The sequence below is a fragment of the Bombus fervidus genome, chromosome 4 (assembly GCF_041682495.2).
Source record: "Bombus fervidus isolate BK054 chromosome 4, iyBomFerv1, whole genome shotgun sequence".
NCBI classification, from domain to species: domain Eukaryota; kingdom Metazoa; phylum Arthropoda; class Insecta; order Hymenoptera; family Apidae; genus Bombus; species Bombus fervidus.
Genome location: NC_091520.1, coordinates 6,780,953 through 6,805,906, shown reverse-complemented (window position 1 = coordinate 6,805,906; position 24,954 = coordinate 6,780,953). Strand labels below are relative to the sequence as shown.

The 24,954-nt window shown below is 32.2% G+C and overlaps 1 protein-coding gene across 1 annotated transcript in view; it reads right to left on the bottom strand.

The window, feature by feature from the left end:
* The window catches only part of Cad87a (cadherin 87A), a 543,288-nt gene that overhangs the window by 73,592 nt on the left and 444,742 nt on the right, over positions 1–24,954 (bottom strand). Inside the window, exon 5 of the mRNA XM_072002494.1 lies at positions 15,525–15,742. Coding sequence (XP_071858595.1) covers positions 15,525–15,742 — 218 coding nt within the window. The remainder of the gene's footprint in view (positions 1–15,524; positions 15,743–24,954) is intronic.

Sequence of the window (24,954 nt, the reverse complement as noted above, 5' to 3'; positions counted from 1 at the left end):
TTTTTTTCTCTTCCTCACTGGCAATTCGTTCGTCGTTTTACCCTTCATCAAGGTAGCACCAACTATAGCTCGCTCTCTCTCTTTCTCTCTTTTTGATTCGCTTGTTCGCTGTAGCGTGCAGGTTATCGTTTTTATATCGGACGTTCGATGATTCCGGCGCTTTACAATTTTTCCGGTGAAATTAATTGGTTTCCCTGTTTCATGAATTTCCAGGGCTTCTGCGAGGATCGATCTTTGCCAACTGAATGTCAACATCGTGTTGTGCGAAGTAATGGGTCTCATGGAAATGTACGAAACACGTATAATAGGAAAATCGTAGGCAAAGAACGAGGTAAGTACGCTTTCGTAGTTTCTTTTGTTTCTAATATCGTGCGATGATTGAAAAGGAATATTTTAATGCAACATGGATAAAGAGAAAGAGGACCTGTCCAGAAGATATAGTTGACGTAGTTTCATAGACACAAAGATATATAGAACTTTTATTAAAACAAACTGTTCAAGAAATGTTAGACAAACATTTTAACATCTCGATGAGTAATACTTTTAAAACCATGGAAAATCTAGGTCCATCTTATTTCAATATAAAGTACATAAAAAGAAAGAGGATTTATTAGGTTCAAAGATATAGTTGACGGGGTTTCATAGACGCAAAGATACTTCAATCTGTTAAAACAAACGATATTGCACCTTTAACATTTTAACATCTTCACGAGGATTATTTTTAAGATCATGAAAAGTGTAGGTTTAACTTCGAAATTGACTAATTTGGGTACACTGAATTAATTTGCAACATTCTAAAAGCTACTTCTCCATGACTTTTTTATCGTGTACTTCTGCTGTAATTTTCACATGCAGAACTGAATGAAATACTCAAAGTAGGAGTCCTCGTTATAATGTGTAATGGGTGAAATAAGCCTCTGCTTAAGTTCCATTTCATTAGCCGCGTCCATAAAAATACAAATTTGCATGGGAATCTTTAGTCCAGAGGTAACGTAATGGAAGAAAGTTGTTAAGCAAATATTGGGCTGCCCGTAAAGTTTGTAGCAAGATTGAAAAAAAAAAAGGAAAAAAATGTAAGGTCAACGTCTTTTGTAGTATCATTTTCTTGAATAATGTATGTCCCTTTCGGTGGTTTCCTGCTATCCTTTAAAGTCTTAAGAACTCGCGTAATCGCTTCCTCGGAGAATGTTTCGACTTTTACGAATTCTTCCAACAAGTTTTTGCGGACTTTTGGTGTATACAATTTTTTATCATTAAAGAAAGGTTTATAAATAGCAGAATAAACGAATATGAGAACAGAATGGATGAGATTCGACGTTTCTAAGGATTCAGCATGGTGTTTGTTATTGCGTTGTTAAAATACGATAAATGATTGGTATTGTTTTTTAATTTTAATATTCAGTTGCGATATTTGTACGAATTCGACATTTTATTACTCTACGGGAAATTGTAACGAACAGTGTGCTTATCTACGAAGATTCATATTTTTGTAAAAATATACAAGGGAACACCTAAACAGAAATTTGTTTTGTCTACTAAAGATTACAACAGATGTTAACCTTTTTCAATTTCTCACAAATATACAAAAATTCGCAGTTTACTAACGAGTAATTCGTATTAAATTTCATTTTTTTAAAGCATTTATTGTCAAAATACTTTATACTAATATATATACAGCTCAATAATTACTGCAACGCTTAAATAGTTTATAAAAAAATTGTTATCAGTCTAACAGCTTTATAAATTGAGCACTCGTAAATTTCTTCGGAAAACAAAACACTAGCGGGAATTTTTAACGGAGCACAAGCAGTTATACTTATTCAATTTTATCGAATATATCGAGAACTATACTATCGATCGTCAAAGATGCTACAAACTTTTCGAACGACTTAATAGCATTTGCTGCCATCAAAGTATTTAGAATTCAAAGTATGTAAAATTGATATCTAAAATTGGTATGTAAAATTGCTGGATAAATCGAGAACTGGCATGTTTAATATTAATACACCGAGTATATGCGAAGGCGAACTTCTTAATATTGGAGTCGCTGTTTATGATAAGTTCATCTTATCAGGATAATGTTTTATAATCACAGGCACATTTGAACTAATTGTTAGTAGTCAACGTAAACTGAACTGCTATAGTTAGTAGATAGCATAGATTGAATTGCTATGGTTAATAGTCAGTATCACTTGTGGCTGTCAGGCACAAAATACGAGGGTCTATGTTTTCTATTGATTAGAAGATTAGTGTTATATAAATTTAAAACAAATTTACGTGTAAATGTTTGTTATATTTTTGGTACGCGCATCGCGAGTGAACGTAATATGTGGATGTTGGTTTATTAAATTTCGTGATGGCAGTTTCAGAAATAATTGACAAGCCGTCATCGTTTACGCATCAAGTTTCTAAAGTAGTTATTAATAAAAACCTTCAGTGAACACGTCTTGGAAAATAAAAAAATACTTTTGTTGGTTTATCAAATTTCGTGATGGCAGTTTCAGAAATAATTGACAAGCCATCATCGTTTACACATCAAGTTTCTAAAGAAATTATTGATAAAAATCTTCAGTGAACACGTCTTGGAAAATAAAAAATTACTTTAGTTGGTTTATCAAATTTCGTGATGGCAGTTTCAGAAATAATTGACAAGCCATCATCGTTTACACATCAAGTTTCTAAAGAAATTATGGATAAAAACCTTCAGTGAACACTTCTTGGAAAATAAAAAAATACTTTTGTTGGTTTAACAAATTTCGTGATGGCAGTTTCAGAAATAATTGACAAGCCATCATCGTTTACACATCAAGTTTCTAAAGAAATTATTGATAAAAATCTTCAGTGGACATGTCTTATAACACGAAAATAGAATAATACTTAGTACAAGTGGAGCAGAGCTTTCGAACATTGATAGAAAGCTAATGGTTTCACAGCCAAATGTATGTGTATAATAATATCATAATGAATCGATTTACTGCTTTATCCATGGAATCGAGATTCAACCGAGCTAATCTGATTAATCTAATAAATAATTCTAATTTATGATCTATTGATTCCATGAGAAGATACTGCTTCTAGTCGGTACATAATTCGTTAGTAGTTTATTTATACATTTACATAACGTTTATAACAACGTGCTATTAAATATTTAGGAAGGTAATATATAAATCAATAAAATAAGGTTTTGCCTGAATCTCTAGCTTGATGCAAGAAATTAGTTAAAAACGTGCCGTGGATGAAATTTATAATACGATTATTACGTAGAATCTTCGTTCATAGTTAGACTGTTTTACAAAAGTGCAACACAACTTGATACGAGGATTACATTTAATGTTTAAAATTCAAACTTAAGAAATAAAATTTTATATTTAATAACAGGTAGTTGGCAGGCTGTAACACGAAGAATTTGCGAAAGCAAATTATTTTTAATGTTTCGAATATTTTTAATATCTATAGAAAATGCGTGAAATTTACTTAAAGGCAAACTACGTTAAAAGTAGCAACTACAAGGACATCGTAATACTTTCTGAAACCACTTAGTCAACCAGTCAATTATGAATAGATTATTATTCATAATAAGAATCGGGCGTAATTAAGTTTTCAAAGATTAACTTCGAAAAAGTCAACTTTTGAACAATGTTCAATTAGCTTCACGATATTCGAAGCATCTTTTCCTCCCTTAAATTAATTAAGCTCATTTTACATAGTTTCGAACAATAAATAATTCTGAAATACGTTTTATATCCTTCCTCGTTTATTAAAACAAAATATATAACAAATTAATTTTCAAGCAATTTATTTTTAAAAGACAATTTTTCAACTATTTTCAAGGATAAATGAATACTGCACAATAGTATACTGTATCTCAATATGCACGTTAAATTGCTAATGATTCCTTCTCATTTCTTTTTGTAGAAGCTTGATCATTTTATATAACTTTTAAAATGATAGTGAGAAACACGTGTACATCGTATTAATCTTCGTGGAAAATTCTACTTTTCGTTTTTCGTTATTTGCCATGTATTGGTACTCATCGTCGCGAACACTTTTTAAATTTGTTCATTAGTCGTAGCGTGTAATACGACGGAAGCTAATTTTACACGCTAACGCTGTTACAAATTAACGCAATGAAATCAAATTGAAATAATAGATAACAAAAAACATATTTTAACGCTAAAAAAAAAAAAAAGAAAAGAAAAGAAAAAGATTTCCATGTCCATGTACAACGACCACTATAGTTATTAGTTCTATGCTTTCTTCAGCGTTAAATTAATATCCAACAGTGGAGTTTAGAGCGAAATGCAGCTTTAGTCGGCTATTTATAAAATTGGTGTGCTCCAACACCGTATTTTACATGTTTAATGTAACGGGTGACACATGACGTTTGTGCCGTTTACAAGAAAACCTTAAAGACGTTCTAACAAATTGAGTACAATTACTCTTTTGTGTAATTGTACGTACTACTATGCTGGCTCTTTTGTAGAGACCATAGTAAGTATGTAGGTCGAGTTAGTAGTCGTATGATACGTAGATCTAACTTGTGCCAATTAGTTGATCTTATTGGTGACTTGTGTCACTTTCCTTGGAACGTGCTTCAAATAATACATCCCCGAGTTATAGCTAATTTCAAACTACGTATACTGTTTGATCGATGCTTAACACTAGACCTACCACATCAGTCCAATTGACTGGTTTTACAATTTTATTTTAAATTTTCTACTTCATGTTATATTTTTTTCCGCGATGATGTAATGACTTTCCCAACGATAACTAAAAGAATAATATAATGAATTTTATTTTGTTTTCTATGTATTCCAACTGAAAATAATTTTGTATCAAGGTTACTTATATCAGTAGCAGTCAAAATGTCTGGTACTTGTCAAAGTGTAAAAAGGTCCTACAATCTGTTTATCGAACCCCAATTAGCCAGTTTCCTCGTTTTGTACAATTTGTCACATGTTTTAAAAATTTTTACTGCGTATCATTCAATGTGATGATATCAGATATCAGGAAAATTTCGGATCGATCGCTAGATCGCTAGATGTTAACACTAGAAATATCACGCCAATCAAAATAACTGGTTTTACAATTTTGTAAATTTGTCAATCCTTGTTTAGGGATGATGGTCCCAGGTGGATTAATAATACCAAAAATGTACTATATAACATGGAATTGCTTCTGTAAGAAAGTAACAAATCAACAAATATAAAAATATTCTATTATTACGTATTTTTTAAAGACAAGTCATTTTGATTGGTTTTAGTAGAAATAGCTTCGTCTTAACTATCGGTAGTTTTAGTGTTTATATGCAAATGTTTATATTTTTGCCATTACTACAGAAGTTTCTCAGATTATTTGTTACTTCGCTTATTAAATTGCTATGTCATAAAAATGAACCTAATATAGCTATTTCGTTTAATGATATACATTTAAACAGTTAAAAAAACGTTCATATTTTTGCCATTACTACACACGTTTCTTAAATCACTTGTTACTTTATTTATCAAACCACTGTTTTATAAAAACGAATCTAATGTAGCTATTATTTTTAATACAATTTATGTAATTACAATATACAACTTAAACAGAGTAAGTGTTTCGTAACAAATCTTCAACACGAGCGAAACTGGTTACGAATCGTTCACAGAGTTTTCTAAATTTTTTTTCTTTTATTATTTAATTAGTACTTTACAATTTGTCCAGCTGGACATTTGGTAAATTTTTACAACTTAATTGCTAAATAACATGTGGATGGCTACCCCCAGCGGGATACCATCTTCCAGTTTGACTATTTTATTTCTTTAATGAGGTCAGTGGGGTGTTTTCTTATTAGTCTTCTTTCTATGAAAATTTTGCTCGTTTCAGCAGCCAGCTGGTTTGTATGTGTTGCTGTTCTTTCCTTGTATTTTCTGCGTACCTACCGATTTCTTCTTTCACCGTTGGTATTTTTAAATCTTTGCGTATATCCTCGTTCCTGACATGCCATGAGGCGTTGACTATTGTTCTCAGTATCTTCGATTGTAGCGACTCTAGTTTATTTATGTGGCTCATTGCTGCTGTCCCCCATAACGGTATTCCGTATGTACCTTCTTCGTTAATTGCTAGCAATTTTTACCAACTTTTAATTTGTTAAGAGCGATATCCTCGTTTATATGAATTTCTTTAAACTTAAATCTTAATCCTTTGCACTCGACGGCCTTTTCGGACGGGCGTAGCAGCAACTCGAGAACTGCTAAAAATTAGTTTTATTCCCGTTTTGCAGATTTTTAGTTTATTTTCTATGCTGAGTGTAGAGTTTCGACTAGTTAGCCAGTACATCTGTCTTCTTTTTATCCATATTTTGTCTATAACTGATTTAGTATGTTGTTTCCACGTAAGTTGTGTGTCAAAGTAGACTCCTAGGTATTTAACTTTCCTCGTTTGTGTTATGCGCGTGCCATTCAATTGGATATTTGGTGGTTTCCGTTTTCTTAGTGTAAAAGTTTTCTAAATTGACCGTAGAACTAACAATGGCATAATATCTTATTCTGGTGTACTATATTTCACAGGTTCCCCTCCTCTCAGTTATCTTCTTATCATTATATTTATCCAATTCCGACACAGTATTGCCCGTAGGAAACTAAATTTACGAAGCTTCAAGCTTATCAACGCGTTCAACTGTAAAATCCGAGAAAGCAGTTTTTTCTGGTTCTTGGAAAACCAAGCGGTGCAAAGCATATTCCTACTGCTCTGCTGGAAAACGGATGATCGTGCATGAAGTGGACGTTATTAGTAGCTCTTCCAAGCGTAAAACCGTTCCACGAAGTCGCAAACATGGCAATTAATCCCGCGGGGAGTCGGCGTTTCGCAGAACGGAACCGCGGGCCAATTTCGACCCATCTATCCGTGCGGACCAATCGGCATTGATTTAATTCAGCCAAATAGGCCGGCGTACGGACATTTCGCCCGCATTGAGCGCGCTCACGCTAATTCACGAATGTGCGTAATAGCCGTCTGCATTAGATCGCTTCCGATAGCCCTTTGCCGCCCCTTTGTCGTTTCACGCTTCAAAGTCATATCGTTCGATAGAGCGGCGTGTTTCAACTTAATTACGCGACTGTCCGAACGACTTAAAGCTTCGCTTGGTGGAAGAATTCTACGTCTTCCTCTTCCTCGTGACGAGTGCTGCGATGGTTAATGCGATTATTAGTTTTTTCTCTACTTAAAAAAGAAAAAAAAAAACGCATCAACTTGTAGGAATCATTACCAATTGCATTGTATATGCGTTAGGTCGTGCTATAAATAATGAAAATAAAGCATTACGCGTTGACGATCGATGAATGACGACGAATGAATTTTCCTTTTATTATTTCTTATAACTATATGTCATTCATTATCCCTTCCTTCTCTCCCACCTGCTTTTCCATCCTTCTCCTATTAAAGGGGTGTTCTGAATTAGAATGTTCTAAAATAGCGCTTCTTTGTGATTTTTTTTTTTTAAAGGGAAAGAAAGAAATGAAGTTATTGAATTTTGAGATATGGTTATATATATATTGAACGAATACGAAAAAAATTTTTTTAAGTAAAAAACAAAATTATAACAGATTTCTAAGCCTTTTTCATGGGTGTCTTGTCGCTGCAGTCTTCAATCGGCAGGAAAGATCCACCTCCTAATTCTTGACGGAAACAGAAAACCAAAAAAGGATTAAATTATTATATATTTTTCTTCTGGGTGAACTAAACAACGTTTAATCTTTTTTCTGCCGTTGTTTAGTTAATAATTTAATCCTTTTTTGGTTTTTTGTTTCAGTCAAGAAGTACGTGGTAGATGCTCTGCTCTGCAGCTACAAGACGCCCATGAAATAGGCTCAGAAATCTGTTATAATTTTGTTTTTACTTTAAAAAAAATTTTTTGGTATTCTTTAAATATATATAAAACCATACTACAAAATTCAATAACTTCATTTCTTCCTTTCCCTTCTTAAAAAAATCACAAAAAGACACTGTTTTAGAACATTCCAATTCCCCTTAAGTTTTTGAGTCCAATTTTTTAAAATTCCACTCGTAACAACTCTCAGTGTTCTAAATCACATTTTTAGAGAAATGTATATGTAAAAATAAATGTTAGAGAATATTGTCGGTGGTTCGGTTTCATACACCATTTATTTACAGACTTTTTACAGACGTTAACCCTCGCCCACGCGTCGATTTGACAAACTTTTCCGGTGAAAGATTATATTGTTCGACCATTTATGGAACGTTTTTTCTGAAACTGCCTGGCTTTGACGCGCGGATAAAATGCGATACCTTTGAATTGATGAGAATTAGTGTGTATGCACGTGAACAACAAAGAGCAAAATTATCTTTCATACCATTTTAATTTATTTTATCGATATTTTACCATTGCGTGAATTTGACACGCATGGGGCAGATAAATTGTGAAAATGAGGGACAGATGTGTGTTAACGGTTTCCAAAGTTTTCTAGCAGAGACACAAGGAAACATAACTTCAACTAAGAAAGAAGTTTACTGTATAGCGAAATAGTGATTGGCAAAGTATATTATTATGCAACAATGTAAAAACAGAATCGGATAGGATATTGCAAATAAGCAATTAATTAACTAGGAAGCGATAATAAAGCCAGGTATGGTATGTATGGAAAGATAAATGAAAGAGATCGTAAGTGAAATCCATTTCACTTGTCCAAATTGAAATGAACAATAATAATAAAATATTAGAGCAAACAAGTGAAATATTACGATATAGCAATATTTTATGTTAAATGCACTATTTTCCATGAAGTTTAAACCTCCGTAATATATTTTCTTATTCATATAAAATCATATCTGCTTTATAGCTATTAATGATAACGTGCTAATAATTACACTATGTGTAATATTATGCAAAAAAAAAAAGAAAAAAATTTGAGTAACTTTACAGTAAGAGATAACAAAGATCTCAGATTTCATTATACATCAATCACATTTAATGCAGAGCTTGGTTCCTTTGCGAGAGGATCTGAAAAGAGAAAGAAGACAAGGGAGATCGCATTTATTATCAACTACTGGATCGTATTTCTGTTTTCTTGAGGGGTTGAAAGTGGAGTTGCTGTTAATAAGGAAGCCTCCGCAGTGTCTGTAATATACGACTGCATTTAATAAATCAGTTTCTATTTGCAAAGATTAAAATAGTATAGAAAGATATCTCCGCTACTAAATTTTATTTCTTTAAATAATGTTTCAGATAAACAGTATCAAAGAACAAGTAATTTGCAACCTCGCTATTGAAATACAAAGTACAAATGAAGAGCTTTTTCAAAAATTGTAAAAGCTCCTTGAAGAATAAATTTATGGTAATTACTTGCAAGTGCCAAGCTTAACTATTTTCTAGTCAAATAGCTCAATTGTTTTACGAAATTGTTATTTATTTTGTAAATATAAGAGCTACTACTAAATTTACTAACTTAATTTATTCAATTCATCCATTTTATCTTACGTTCGTTAATTAATATTTAACTGTAATTTACGAGCAGAAATAAATGCTCATTTCAAAATGCCTTCAAAGTGTTTCTGGAACCTAAATATCGAACAGTTTCGCGCACTGGTAATTTCCACCGATAATTTTTATTAAAATTTATTATGAAGATTTGAAGAGACGTTTGCTCGCGTGTAAATAATTTACTGAATACTTGCAAATATTAACTATTTAGCTTCCAAAGTTAAGCTTCTAAGCTTAACTATTTTCTAGTCAAATAGCTCAATTGTTTTACGAAATTCTTATTTATTTTGTAAATAGAAGAGCTACTACTAAATCTACTAACTTAATTTATTCAATTCACCCATTTTATCTTACGTTCGTCAATTAATATCTAATCGTAATTTACAAGCAAAAATAAATGCTCATTTCAAAATGCCTCCAAAGTGTTTCTGGAACCTAAATATCGAACAGTTTCGTGCGCTGATAATTTCCACCGATAATTTTTATTAAAATTTTTATGAAGATTTGAAGAGGACGTTTGTTCGCGTGTAAATAATTTACTGAATGGATAAAGATTCGACCGATGTTTTCCTGACTTTTTACTTCGATAAAGCTCTAACTCGGTCCGAAATCAATCGATCGACGCTACCGCGAATCGCATGCGATATTTATGATTTTCAAGTATAAATAGCTGAGATTATGCCTGGATACCGTAAATTACTAACATTGCGGTACTCCCGTTTTCATTGCCGTCATTTATCTATGCACCTCGATTATCGATTATCAGCTAGATTTTCCGAAATAGCTTTTCCATAATAATTGGAGCAGATCGATCCATCTTCATTGTATCTGAATATGATGCTCCGATGATATTACCGAAAATACGATTGTTTCTATAGATTCGGAAACACGATTAGTTTGCCTTCCTTCACGCATTTATCTACGATATCTATCTTCTCGTATGGATTACTCTCAATAATTAATCCTCCACTGGAAGATGTTTTTCACTAACGCAATCAACATTGTGAATGTTTTGGTCCCCGGTCTAATTTCTTACTGTTTTAGACCTTAAAAAGGTCTGAAAAAATTCCGAAGGTACTTGTTATAGTTCCTAATTTACTATACAGGTGATGATTTAAGCAAAAGTTTAAAATTCGTCGCGATAAAAATAAAAATTTGACAGAAAGTTACAAAAAATGAGAATTTTCAGTTACACAGTTTCGTATTAAAGAAACATTAGAAAAATATCACTGTAAGGTTTTACTCGTAAGATTATAATCTTTCAGAAAAATATAAAGAAATTCACCAGTCCTTAGAAAAAAGACAATTATTTTTTCAATGGATTATTTATTATTGAAAGATGATTTGAGACACACTGCGAAAAGGAAAGGCTCTGTATCTCAAACTTACTAACGCATGAGGAACATAGGAGCTATACGAGACATTGAGGCGGCCGCAAAGAGATTAGTATACATATTTAGTATGTATACATTATAGTATAGTATACGGTATAGTATACATTAGTATACCGAAATAATAAAAATTTGCATATGAAGAAATTCATCTAGCAAAAGATCGACGTGGGCGGCAATGAGTCGTTGAAGGCACAGTGCTCATTTTACTCTCGCGATATTCGGAACTGAATTGGACCAAGTGAACGGTATTTGGGTAGTCAAAGCTTTGTAGATGTAAGCTTTTTTAGACGCAGGAATCACCAGGTCTGACACCTTCGTTTCGGAGAAATTAAACAATGAAAATATTGTCTGAACTTCAGTGACACATATTGATTTATTTTTTCTCGACAAGCGTTGGTTTAAATAAAATAAAAGAAATCCTTCAATTTTCGAATATTTTTCATATTTTTAAGTTAGTAATATATTATACACTTCAGTCTATAAAGATAGACCTGACAAGTCTCTGTGAATTTGAAACGTTTAAGAATGGAAGATCGCACGAGAAAAACGTAATTTTTTTCGTGTTTCACAGAGAGGCAATTTTTTAATTGAAAACGTTGATTTTTTCAACATTATATTACCAATTCCTCTCTTTTCATATGATTTTAGTTTAAAATGTACGTATTCCAAAATTAGTATTTACGTATTTTAGAATACTCCCCTCTGGCTATTAATTTAGTCTACAATACATACGCAATTGTTGAATATTACATTTCATCAGATTATTCAATTACTGTCTTCACAGTTGCATGACAAACAAAATAATATACAACAGCGTATTTCAAAGATTAAACGTCGACATTATAAACATATCGAAATACCTTGATATCTCTATTTTAAATTGCCGCTATACTACAAACTATAAAAGAAGAGAATTGCTCCCTACGTCCAATATAATAAAGTTATAAAAACCTAATTTATTAACGAGGACACGAAGCAGTCCTCAAGCAAACTTTTGGTCTCGGGATTAACGTGTCTAAGGCTTCTAAATCATAGTTAATTAGGATAGCAACATAGCACTCCTAACAACGTCTGACCGATTTTACGACCTCGCTATATCATCGAGGTTACTATAGGAGAACGTCCCCAAATTAAATTTCCAATCTCATCGTAGCTGCGCGAAAATTTGTTATAGAAACGTCTAATGATGAACCAAGTTTTGACACGCAGATAGACTACGACAAGTAATTCCACTCTTTCACAGACAGGTTTACGAACAGAGAGAAATGCTCGTTTCAGAAAACTCATGTAAAAGTAACATACTTTTCAACAAGTAACATACTTATTAAATTTTTCTGTTTGTAAAAAATTATGAATTCTTTTATATCTTCGCCAGAATATATGTTTGTTAACTGTCGCATCAGCATCAACTTGGATTTTCTGATACGTGAAATTTGTAAAATATTGCAGTGCATCATATTTTTTAGAAACATTTCATTTACATTTTGTTTTAATAGCATTGACTGACTTTGAAAAGTTACGCTTGCAAGCTTCGTTTACGCCTGTACGCTTCTTTTCGTTGCAACTACAACGCTTTGTTGTAAACTTCGCGATAGTATTTTTTACGTGATTAAGTCTTTTTACGATGTATACCTTGTATTTTAGACGTGGAAAACTCCGATCATATTTGGGAATTTTTATTCCAGACATTTTTGTACTGAAATCTTGCAAATCATTCACAAGCTACTAACGATACTAAGAAATAACGTAAAACGATAGAAAATTCAGAAATATGGACATTGATCGGTCTTTTTAAATAGAAAATATCATCTTATGAAAAACAACAGTAACTTGCACTAATTACTAAAAATAGTTAACTATCATGATCGAACTGTAAACCTAATTCTTTATAAAAGATTTATCAATTGCAGATATGAAATCATAATAATCTTTTTACTTCATGTATGGTAGTATACATCAGAGTTGGATATTATTAGAATTGCTTCGAATAAATATTTATCGATAAGATAATTATCGGAATAAATTCCTATCAGTGGAATATTTTATCCGTGAAATAATTATTTATTATCCGTAACGAATTATTTTCTACATTTATTCGAACAATAATACGAAAGATCGTGCGTTGCCATTTAATTTGGTACAATCATACATTGTATAGATATCAGGTACAATTTTTAGTATTAATTTACCAAATGAATAATTTACCAAGCAGCAATAAACTTTCCAATCTGATTAGTTATGAAAAAAGTTAGTCGTGAAAGCCAATGTTACAACATTTGGAAATGTAGCTTGCAAATATATCTCACGGTCACTAGCATCCTCGATGTAGCACGTAAATATCCACGCACAATATATAATTTTATGCGAATAAATTCTTAACCGAATAAGTTGTTCGATTAAATGTTATGCGGATAATTTCTGATTCGAAGAAATTTTTATTCGGATAAATATTTGTTCGACTGGATATTAATTCGTTAGCGACGACTAAAATCTCATTCTTTATTTTTATTCGAACGAAGTTTATATACTACTGCACATAGAAAATTGTAACTTTATTTTGTCGCAACTTTCTTTATCGCTGAACTAACATCACAGCTATTTCATCATCATTAATATGCGACCTATGCACCGAGTTGTTTAGAAGACTCGTAGCAGCAAGTATCCTTACTAAAGTTCGTGTAGACTGTCATTTCATTTTAATAACGTGGTGTTTAAGTAGAACGTCTAGAAAACGAGCTACTAAACTTACATTTAACAAATTTTATTAAGCTGATTGTATAACATTATTCAGGAAATGGAGAACAGAGAAGTGGATTTGCAGCATTGAGTGGTTGTTCGTTATGAGAAGGATAGAAATACAGGTGAAATGTGAAAAAAGGATATACGCTGTACATATACAAAGACGCGAGATTATGTTACATATGTAAATGGCTTTTTTACTCTAAAACTGATAATTTTTGTTTGGAAAATGCTGACAGCCGAGCATGTATTATTAATAACGACGAGATAAAGTGTATAAAAAAAATCTGCGCTCATAACTTTATACTGTACAATTTTATATTCATGCTACATAGTTCTTTTGTATATTCTCTGTATTTTTGCAAACAGAACGTACATTTTAATTCCTAAAGATTGAAATGTTTTCAGTCAGTGAGATTCGAAAAAACTATTTATTATAACTCATTGGAAAGAAAAGTAAAATGTGTTTTAAAAACATCTTTTATCATGCTATTATCCATAAATCACAGGATTTTGTTAGTAAACTAGAACAGACACAAATCAATTTTCTAACATCAAAATGATGTTACTCGTGAAATGTTACTTATGAAAATCGAAATTATTTTTATGAAATTATTCTTAATTATAAATATATATATATATCTTTTTTTTTTTGTTTTTGAAAATTTTATAGTAGAAATATTTTATCGAACATTATGTTTCAAATTGGCAAATGTGTCGTAATTTATGGAGAAGGGTAGACACATAACAGACAGAACGTGGTATGTACATTGTACGTAAAGTAAAATAATCTCTGATATAAATAAAAATTAAATAAAAGCTTCTCGGTAAAAGTTAAAAGTAAAAGTATTTCTTTCGGAGAAAAGATTAAAGTAAATGCTCTCTTGCGTACGAATAAACAAAACCTTTTTCTTGCAAGCAAATATTTTTGTCTTTTGTTTTGACTTTATTGAGAAGTTGAAAATGTGGTCGTAAAATAAGCGAAAGTAAATCAGAAGAAGAAAATGATTTACACGACGAATTACTTTTATCAAAACGGTATAAATTTTTGTGGTCTTCGTTTAATCTATCCTTAAATTTCGCATCCTAATGCGACAGAATGGTAAAAAGCCAATGATATGAGGAGATATATAATTAATCTTGAAAATTGTTTTATTAAAATTTCGCATTGGTCGTAAAGAATAGAAAAGATGCAGGTCAAAATGCTTCAGAAAAATTGTTCTTTAAATGGCCAAATAATATAATTTTTTTATCAGAAAAGTGTGTAAAATTGAGGAACAGGTCAGGGTTAAATATCTTTTCGAAGTTATTTTTATAAAATATCGTTTATCTAATTGCAACGACAAAATCAATTTTATGTAGCATCATATATTTCAAACCATACCAAATCATACCAAGGTCAATAACATACATACTTCTGGAAAAAGTAAAAGCATTTGTTTCCTGAAAGTTAAAACATAAAAACGAAGAAAAACTAATGCTTATTTTTTATTCATTAAAAGCATAGCGTTTTCTCTATTTGTCAAAGTAAAAACTACTATCTTCTGTTTATTCATACCAGCTCTTCTTAATTGTTCACAATTATACTAACTTTGAACTTTCTCCAGACTTTGATACAAATTTTCTAACAATACTCGATTCTTTCATCGCGAAAGAAAACTTGAAGCTTCATCATGCTGTCAAAAATGTTCGAATTTCATGGGAAACTTGCCAAAGCATTTTTACAAACAATAAGAATTCAAGTAATCTAATATTCTTTTAATTACAGGTATGTAATTAACGGTTTATACACGGTTTATAGTTTCTACCTGTTCTAGATTTATTTTTATTCGTTTCGTTCCACATTAAACATCCTGTGAACATATCAACATCCAGGCAAAGAGGGAAAGAAAACAGCAGGGGATTTGACTTACCTCGCGATTGAGAGGTTTCGCCAACGTGATAACGCCAGTGCGTGGATTTACGACGAAATGGTCCGTGAGTTGTATACCATATTTCACTGGCGATCCTTCGGGATCGTGGCCCTTAAGGACGAACACTTCCGTACCGACTTTGGTTGATTCTGAAAGCGGCAGGCCCGCAGGGTATCCACCAGGTTCGAGGATAGGTGGTTCGTTTACATTGTTGGCGCCTGAAACAACAGAGAAACCATTCTTGTTTTCAGTCGTTCTCCGACAACCGAAGTTTGAATTATCGTTTATGTTAAACGCATGGCGCAAGAGTAATCTTAACTGTTCTGTATTTCAAAAATAGATACTAAGATAAATAAGTCAATTTTCGACAGATTTACACATCTGATTATAAGAGAAATGGATTTATCAAGGAGAGGAAATCGGTTTGACCTGGAAACTTTCAAACACGAAATTATTATCGCCTCGTTCGAGAAGTATGTAGCGAAATCAAAGAAATATTTCAAGATAGATTCTTATAAAATTAGATTTCATCAAGCAGGATATGTATATATAGATACGTATAATATTTACTGTGCTATCGATATTGAAATATTATTTGTTTCCATATTTGGACATTTCGTTATGAATAATCATTGAATAGCTTGGACAATATAAAAATACATTTATGGATTTCTTTGATGAGAGGAAAAAGATTTTTGGGACGATAGAATAAATGATTTATTTAATCTGTTCATAAACGATAATAGAAAAATTTGTTAAAAAGATAATTAAACACACATCATTGATTAAGGGGGATTCTCGTGTGACAATAATAAAAGCAAGTGATCTTTATGAATTTTTTTACTCTGGCTATTAGTTATATGAGATTAGACGTTTTCAGGATGTAAATATGTGGCCTTGAAGTAGGAATAATTTTGAATAATTCTTGAATTGTAATTTTTTAATCCCAATTCTTCTTATCGTTTATTAACTTTCTGAATTGGCGCGTTCCATAATTGATTAATCCAATTTTAGACTCGTTCACTTTACTACGAATTTCTCTAGGGATTGCACATCAAATTTCTATTCGATTATTTATTTGTAACATTTTTTCGAACAATGTAAATCCAGTTTATCTGGCGAGAAAAGTAAATTTGTCTTCTAAACGTTAAAATTCTCCAATTCTTCATTCAAAGATATTTTTCTTTCGAAAATAGATTCAATCCCAGCGTAAACCGTTTGACCTTAAGAAAATTTCGTAACTTTTGCATTTCGACGACTGCGCGCTAACAATGGTTATATTATATTGTCAAATTTGGTCGCAAGATTCGTATAATATACGATAAACAATAAGAAGAATTCAAATAAAAAAATTACAATTGTACTTCAACGCTATCAATTTATATCCCAAAAAAGTTTCGCCTCACATAACTAGCAATTAGTGAAAAGAAAATTCACAAAAGTCACCTGCTCCTCTTGCTGTTGCATGAGAATCTGCCCTTAAATACGCGTTATATGTATATATGTGTGAAAGTAAAAAGCTCTTTGGTGCTGTTTAAAGGAATTATAAATATTAATTTAATTATATAATTTTGATTAAATAACATTTAATTATATATTGAACGAAGAAAGCAGTTTATCGGAATTTCAATCTGATAAAATACATACGTCAGTTCTCATAACTGGATATAGTATAGCTATATTGGATAAAGTTAAAACATCCGATGTGTTAACAAGAAATCTTGCATTAAGTCAACGCAACCTTTGGCCGCAACAGTTGTAGAACGCTGCAGAACAGAACAGAGCACTCTCACTTCAACTGTTCCTAACAGTTGCCGTTGTAAGGACTTCGCATAGTAAGTTTAGCAAATTTATTGTTAGCCGAACTAGTGGTTCACGTTATTATATTATTGCCGCTTCATTACAATAGATAGATTGTTTAACATGTTGCGATTGGAATTTCAAATGGCTGAAAATTATGGGGCAAATTTGTCTATCCGAGGGTATCATGCGTTTCTGTAGCAACGTAAAGAATAATGAAGAAAAAAAGGTGTTAAAAGAATGGCACATTTAAAACGTCTTTTCTATGGAATTTCCTCTTTAATCTTTGCATGTTTCATAAATCTTGTAAAGAAGCAATTTATTAGGTTGGCGCATAAAAATATCCTTCCGAGTAAAATCACGTAAATTTCACTGAAATACCTTTCATACGATTCTTCTCCTCTATCCAAACGATTGATTCTTTCAAGATTGGGTTCTTTTAAATCGATTCAATTCTAGAAATTATCATCAATTTACGTTTCCTCAAGCGATAGATTAATGTCATGGACAGCCTTCGATATTCAACAATTCAATTTTAGATATCTAAAAAATGCAATATTCAGCACATTTATTATACGAAATTTAACATAATGATCTGTGAGAATTAAATATCGAACAAAATTTAACGCAGCTATCGCAGACTAATTTTAATCTTCGGTGAAATGATATTTCTATTTGTATGAATTTACGTAATATTGGTTTGCATGGATAAAGCAATTTACTGGAATTTATCTTTCAAATAGTATACATATATAGTTCGTGGCAAATTAAATTAAATTAAATTCTATTAGCAACTTTCTGCTCGTTGTGTCAAAGGTACACATCCTCTATGGATCGTCGCTAGCTTATTAAGAATTAACAATATCATCATCAGCATTCGCTCATTGGTTATAAATCATTAAATACGATTGCAGTATCAAGAAATACCAAGCTTATTTTTATCAGCTTATTTTTTATTATTTTACAAATTATTATTTGTATTATATTACAGCTTATTTTACAAATTATGCAATTGTTGTATTTCTCATAATTTCATCGCGATTTCCAAGGAATTCGAATAGATGAAAATATGTGCTTCATAGGTTTTAATTGACACAAAGCTTGCGAATTGCTAACTATAGTCATAAAAGATACAATGAAGATGTACAGAGTTCCGGAGAACGAAACAAACGATTCAAAAGTGACGATATCGTATTTCGTTCGTGTAGTTTGCATTTATCTGTACTTTTAATAAATAAGTTTACTTGATATTGGGAATAGAGTTACAAACAGGACTGTTGGATTCGACTATCAGGACGGAGCTGTTGGATTCGACTATCAGGCCAGGACTTCGATTTCAAAGAACAAAATGAAGCTATTAAGCGTAACGTTGAAACGGAAACTCTTTTGAAGAGGAATTTACAGAACACATAGGCTACTCTCAGTTTCCAAAGCCTTGCTTAGGTTGTTATTGGTCGTGAGAATTTTTAATGTTATTAGCGTTTTCTTTCTATTCTTTTTTCTTTATTTTATTTAAGTATTACTAACTTGTAACGTTTACTTTAATTTGCAACAGAACTTTACATGGTATTTTACTTTATTTGGTAATATGCAATTTGCAACGAATTCTGCCTTCAATATTATCCCATTTTGGATAATTTCAGCTTATACGAACGGCTATCGGGACTATAAAATCATATAAAAATAAATATGTTTCGTTTTATTCAAATCTACGTATATTTTCCATCGAACACTTTTTAATGAAATACAAATAAAACCAAATCTATTATGAAAGTTCAACGAAATTAAGTCTGTATTACCTGCGATATTATTATTCGCGGTTAAATTATTTTATTTACAGTTTATAGTTGCATCGACTACTAAGGTCACGAGCGACTTGGCACAATTACATTTATTTTTAATTACATTATTTACATTATTTTTAATTACATTTAATTTTAATTACAATTACATTAACTTATGTCGTAGCGTAAATAGAGATTGGAAAATTACCTACCTACCTACATAGTTTCACATAATATATATAGTAGAAAGCCTTACATCATTATAAACTTAAACATTTGGAATAGAACAGGTTACGTAAATAAGCAATTAGTTAACTAAGGAGCGACAGTAAAGGAAGTCTAAGTACGGAAAAACGAATGAAAGGAATCGTAAACCGCACCCATTTCTAAACTGATGAGGCTGAAACTAAACAGATAGTAAAATAATGACACATATATATTTAGTATTTCCATTTCTACGATTGGCCACACATTTTGATTTCTTTGAGAACTGCAATGAGATTGTTAATATTTACGCGTGAGTTTATGATTTCATCGATATTGTTTTTCATTAAAAAAATATTTTTTTTTTATTTCTTTTAAATGGCCACAGTCTTGGAGGATGCGTTTCATTGTAAGATTTTCGTTACGTAGAATACAGTTAGGCACAGGCCAATTATTGCACGTGTAATGATCACTTATAATTACTGTCTCGTCTGTTCAGTAAATTTAACTGCTATCCAGTTTATAACTTCGTATGCTAACACTCTGCCAGACCACCCAAATATGTAGATACATTGTCAAAACGATAGCTTGAGAACCCCGTGAACAACCACAGGCTCAAACCCTTTGAAGCTTTGAATAAGTTTCTTTTTCTTTAACACCACTGGTTGTTTCAGGCAAAGAAAGAAAAATACAATCTGATGGACAAAATAGCACACAATCACTGCCGTATATATGTATAGTGGATCACGAAAGTATTCGCATAGAATTCAAGAAATCGTTCGTATTTCTATGTTTTATATGCTCCTTTTTATCTACATATTATGCAAAACAATTTATTTTGCCGACATTATTCATTATAATTTCGTTGACACTAAGGAAGATAATCCATGGGCCCAGTTATTCTCTGCTGTTCTATCGATTTCTCTTCTGTAATCACGAGGCGCAGTCATGAAATTATTTTACATTCGTCCTGGATATTGCACGTTATCGTGGTTTTTGCTGCTTGGTCTGCCTTGTTTTCGTTCTTTATGCTTACGTGGCAGTATATCCATAAAAATTTCACTTCTTTCTCGCCTTTAGTAATTTGGGAACACGTCTTTCGGATGCTTTGTACTTTGGTGATTATCTTTTTGCTTGAAAAATTGCTCGATTATAAAACGCAGAATGGTCGACCAATACTTTCGAAGCACTAGAATATACCTTCGCCGAAATAGTTTAGAAAGTTGCATAAAGTGTGCTTTAGAAATCATGATACGTAAATTGAACACTGTTTAGATTCAATCTTTAATATTAGATCGCTGCATCATAAATATTATTCATAAATTTTCTACATCGAGCAAAATAACTCAAATTGAATATATAATAAGTAATGAATAATGAATAGCGAATATGATGAATATAATGAATATAATAATGTGTATGGTAAATATAATGAATACGACATTAGTTTCAAATGAATACTTGTAATCGAAACAATTCCAAATAATACAAATCTATACATGTGTGTTTGCAATCTAACAGTTGATCTAAGAGTCTGACGTTCTTATTTTTAGTTTCTCGGAGCAGCTTAGCACTTTGACTGCCACACCCGAAATCACATGTTTCGCTGAGGACGCCACGGGGTATTTTTATTATTCAAATAATAATAAATTGACGATGTAAGACAACATTCTTCCCCAATGGACCGTTTATCTTATTGGTTGTCACGGGTGACCACCGTGACGCCTCGCTAACAGTTGATAGCGACATATTATAACAAGGCTTCGTTTATTTCAACAAACCATTCGCATTCGTTATTTCGTCGTAAGCAAAACGTGCAGAATATATTGTTGAAACGTGTAGAAGATATTAGTCAACAGTATTATGATTATTTTTATGATTTCGACGATACATTCGGCTAAAATGGTAGAGGTCCGCAAGAAAATTATGTTTGTGATAAACCAATGGTAGTGGTAGGTAACAACAGAGGAAAATGTGCTGTAGATTTATCGGATCAAATGATAGCATATTCTACACCGCATAGAAGAACCCTCAAGTGGTATATAAAATTAGCTTTAGAGTTATTGTTAAATACATCACTTTCAAACGCGATGATACTTTATAAACAAGCAATAAAAACAAAAACCAAGGTATCAGATTTTAGAATGGCACTCGTAATGCACCTTACACAGTGCCATTTATCAGAGCCATCAAATATATTTATTCGACAAAGATTGCGACACGAAATGCAGAAGAAAGAAGGGCAAACGTACCTGGCACGAAAATTTTGCAGAGGGTGCTATAAAAAAAAATATTAAACAGTTAGAATCAAAAATTGCTAAGAACCGGACCAAAAAGGTGACCATCTATTGTCCAGATTGTATTGATGAGCCACATTTATGTTTAAAGTGCTTTAACACAGTACACCGTTAGATACAAGATTTGTTTTCATTTTTTTTTTTTTTTTATTGATGTTCTAATAAAAATGTTTAATTGTTCAATGGGACACTTTTTATTTTAAAGTATCTTCTATTTATCGGTTATTTTCAAAATGCCCTAACTGTCAATTTTCCGTGATGAAACCGTGGCCGGTCATATATAATCAACGTGGCAGTCAAAGTGTTAATCAATATGTTAGTCAATAACATGTACGATCAATAAATTCCGCGTATGCTTTAAAAAATGCAGCCAGCAGACCCTAGTAAACAAGTAAACATCTGCAAATTACCCAGATCGACTGATGTTAATGATAATGACGTTGTTTCAGTGGAGACGTTGGTTGTCGTGCTATTTTGCCACATTTAAAACAATTTGTTTCATTTTGTTTCATTCAGTTTAAAACAATTGTTTAAAGTAAAATTTTAATCAATTTCTTTTATGTATCTCCTATTTACTTTGCAATTTCTCAGTAGACATTAAAGTTTAGCAATTATTAATCGTTTAAACATATGATTTTTATAGAATTCTATAAAATAAATATGAAAGACATGATTTTATACGATATTAAAATATGCAACAGTTTTATTAGTTCACACAAGTTCACATTTGTTCATTAAAATGAATGGTCAAAAATAGTGGTTTGTTCTTTGAATAAGTTATGTACAATATAAAACGTAGTTCAGCAACATTATCAAGCAAGTAGAGTACTTAATAACAGACCGAAGTCTTCTGAATAATCGAGATAGGTCACGTATCACAAAATTAACCTATTCATAATTTAAGAAAAGAATATCAGTTCATTATGGACCAAGCACGAACACTATTCCGAACCATTTCTTCCTCTGTAATAAAGTTTCCGCTGTCAGATCATACTTCAAACGTCACATTTGCAAAAATTTTTGGAACAAACGAAATGTACTGAATTACAAAATTATATTGAATTATGATTTCAACCGAATTGCTAATTTAAAGCTATCACATATTACATATATTTGATAGGATCATACGCAATCAGTTAACAAAACAAATAAACGAAAATGATTATCGAATGCATTTTACGATTTTGAAATAGCCGAAATATTTCGTAAAACAATCCAATAAAAATATTTAATTATAATAGAGCAAATATTATTTATAACCAAATAAGAAAAGAAAGTGAGAAAAATATTATTTAGCCGATTCCAGTGAAAAATCGTTGTAAATTTGGCAGATCGTATTGATCTGCCAGCAATTCATGAAAGCATCGGACAGGTATGTAGAGAACTGCGGAACGTAATTGACATTAATTAATTAAAGCATCGCATCTCCTCGAGATGTCGATTGTTTTAAGTACATCCGATTCTAGACTGTTACGTATATCGACTGTAACGATTAACAACGTGCACAGTAAAATAGATTATGATTGATGCATGTCTCCGCACCGATATCGATTTTTCTCTACAGATATTCTTAAACCTGTCGATAGTCAATTTCGTTTGAGAAATACCGAGTTTATCAAGCCGTCGTCGTATTTTATCCGCGAATGTTTGATCGACGATCAATGCGTCCCACGTCACGAGATATTTTTCGAATAATCGAGTTAAAATTGTCTTACACCGCGAACACGAACAAATCGATATATGACGTTGATGCAAATAAAAATTCCAATGAACGAACGAGAAAAGACAACGTTTTTACTTTTTAAGGAGAAACAGGAGAACGTCGTATTCCACGTTAACTGATTAACTTGTTTTACAAACGATCTTGTCTCTCATTTTAGGTTTTCCACTCTTAAATCAAAGCACTGCGATCTCTGGGTTTCTTCCATTCAATCTTCTACTCATTTTGCAAAATACGAAGAAAATCACGATCAATTTTTCGAGTTATTTCCTTAAAAAGCGTTATGAGGTATGATTTATTTTTACATAATCTCAATATTAAGACGTAATACGTCGGGATTAAAGGTTTATTTCATGCCGGGAATGTTTTAAAAAAAACGGACCGATACGACCGAGACGTAGAGACTTAGAAAAATTCAGCACCAGTACGTAAACACCGACTAAAACTTTTTTTCGAATTATTTCGTTAAAAAGCGTTATAAGGTATGAATATTTTTACACAAATAGTTATATTTCTATTTAATACAACGGAATTAAACGTTTATTTCGAATTTTTTAAAAAATTAGTCTTCCGCGGACTGATACGACTGGGATATTTGTTTAATTTTTTCGTTAATTAATGTTGTAAGATATATATTTTTTGCATACTTTTGCTTATTTTAATGTGTTCTAATTGATTAATAACGTATTTTTTGTCTGTATTCGTTAAAAGTGGTTGTTCACTGATCACACGTATCAATGCCAATTATTTCATGTTTTGGTCAAACTTGAGATGTAACTGAGCGGTTAGACCGCAGAATAGAAGAGCCGTAGAAGGCAAAAGTAATTTGTAAACGGATTGAAAGTCCTTCACCGTGAATCATTCTATCCTTTACAGTCAAACCATCTTACAATTCCGCGAACAATTTCTTAGTTCCCCTAAACAAAGTGAAACAACCGAACGTAGGAAACTGCCGAGTGCATTTACCAGCTCAAACAAACGACGGTCCTCCAATCTTGCGAAACCTTTGGTACGGAAGCCGGACAAAAAAAAAAAAAAAAAGGAAAAAAGAAAAAGGGATAATCGAGGCAAAGAAAGTAAGTTTGGACGTGGCGCACAGGTTTCCCGGGAGTCGCTAATTCGTTGGGAACAAGGCGGCCCCAAGGAGTCCGAAAAGTCATAAAACTATTAGAAAGTTGGCAAAGTAGCTTCGTCATCGTGGCGTTGGCGGAAGTTTGGAAAGCCGGCCAAACTATGTATACCAGACCTAATAGATACATCAAGCTGTAATGTGGAAGGCGGGTGCTTCCCTGAGAACGTATTTCACTCAACTCTTAGCGATCTTCTTGTTGCTTTTTTCTCCTGTCTTCGCGCCAGAACCGCGTAAAACAACAAGAAACTGGCTGTGTGTGTCGGGCATCTGCGCTTTTCCACGTATGCTTCCGGTCGTTGTTGTTGGAGAACAACGGACGTCGAGGGCCAACAATAATCGTTAGAGCGTAACGGTGGCTGAGTTTCTCTCGAATCTCGTTTCTTGCTGATTCTGCCAACGATTCCTGCCTTTCGCAGAATTTTTCCCATTATCGACCGTGTGCCATAGTTTAACTGTTATTCGTTTCTTAGATAGAATTTGTTTGATGTCGCTG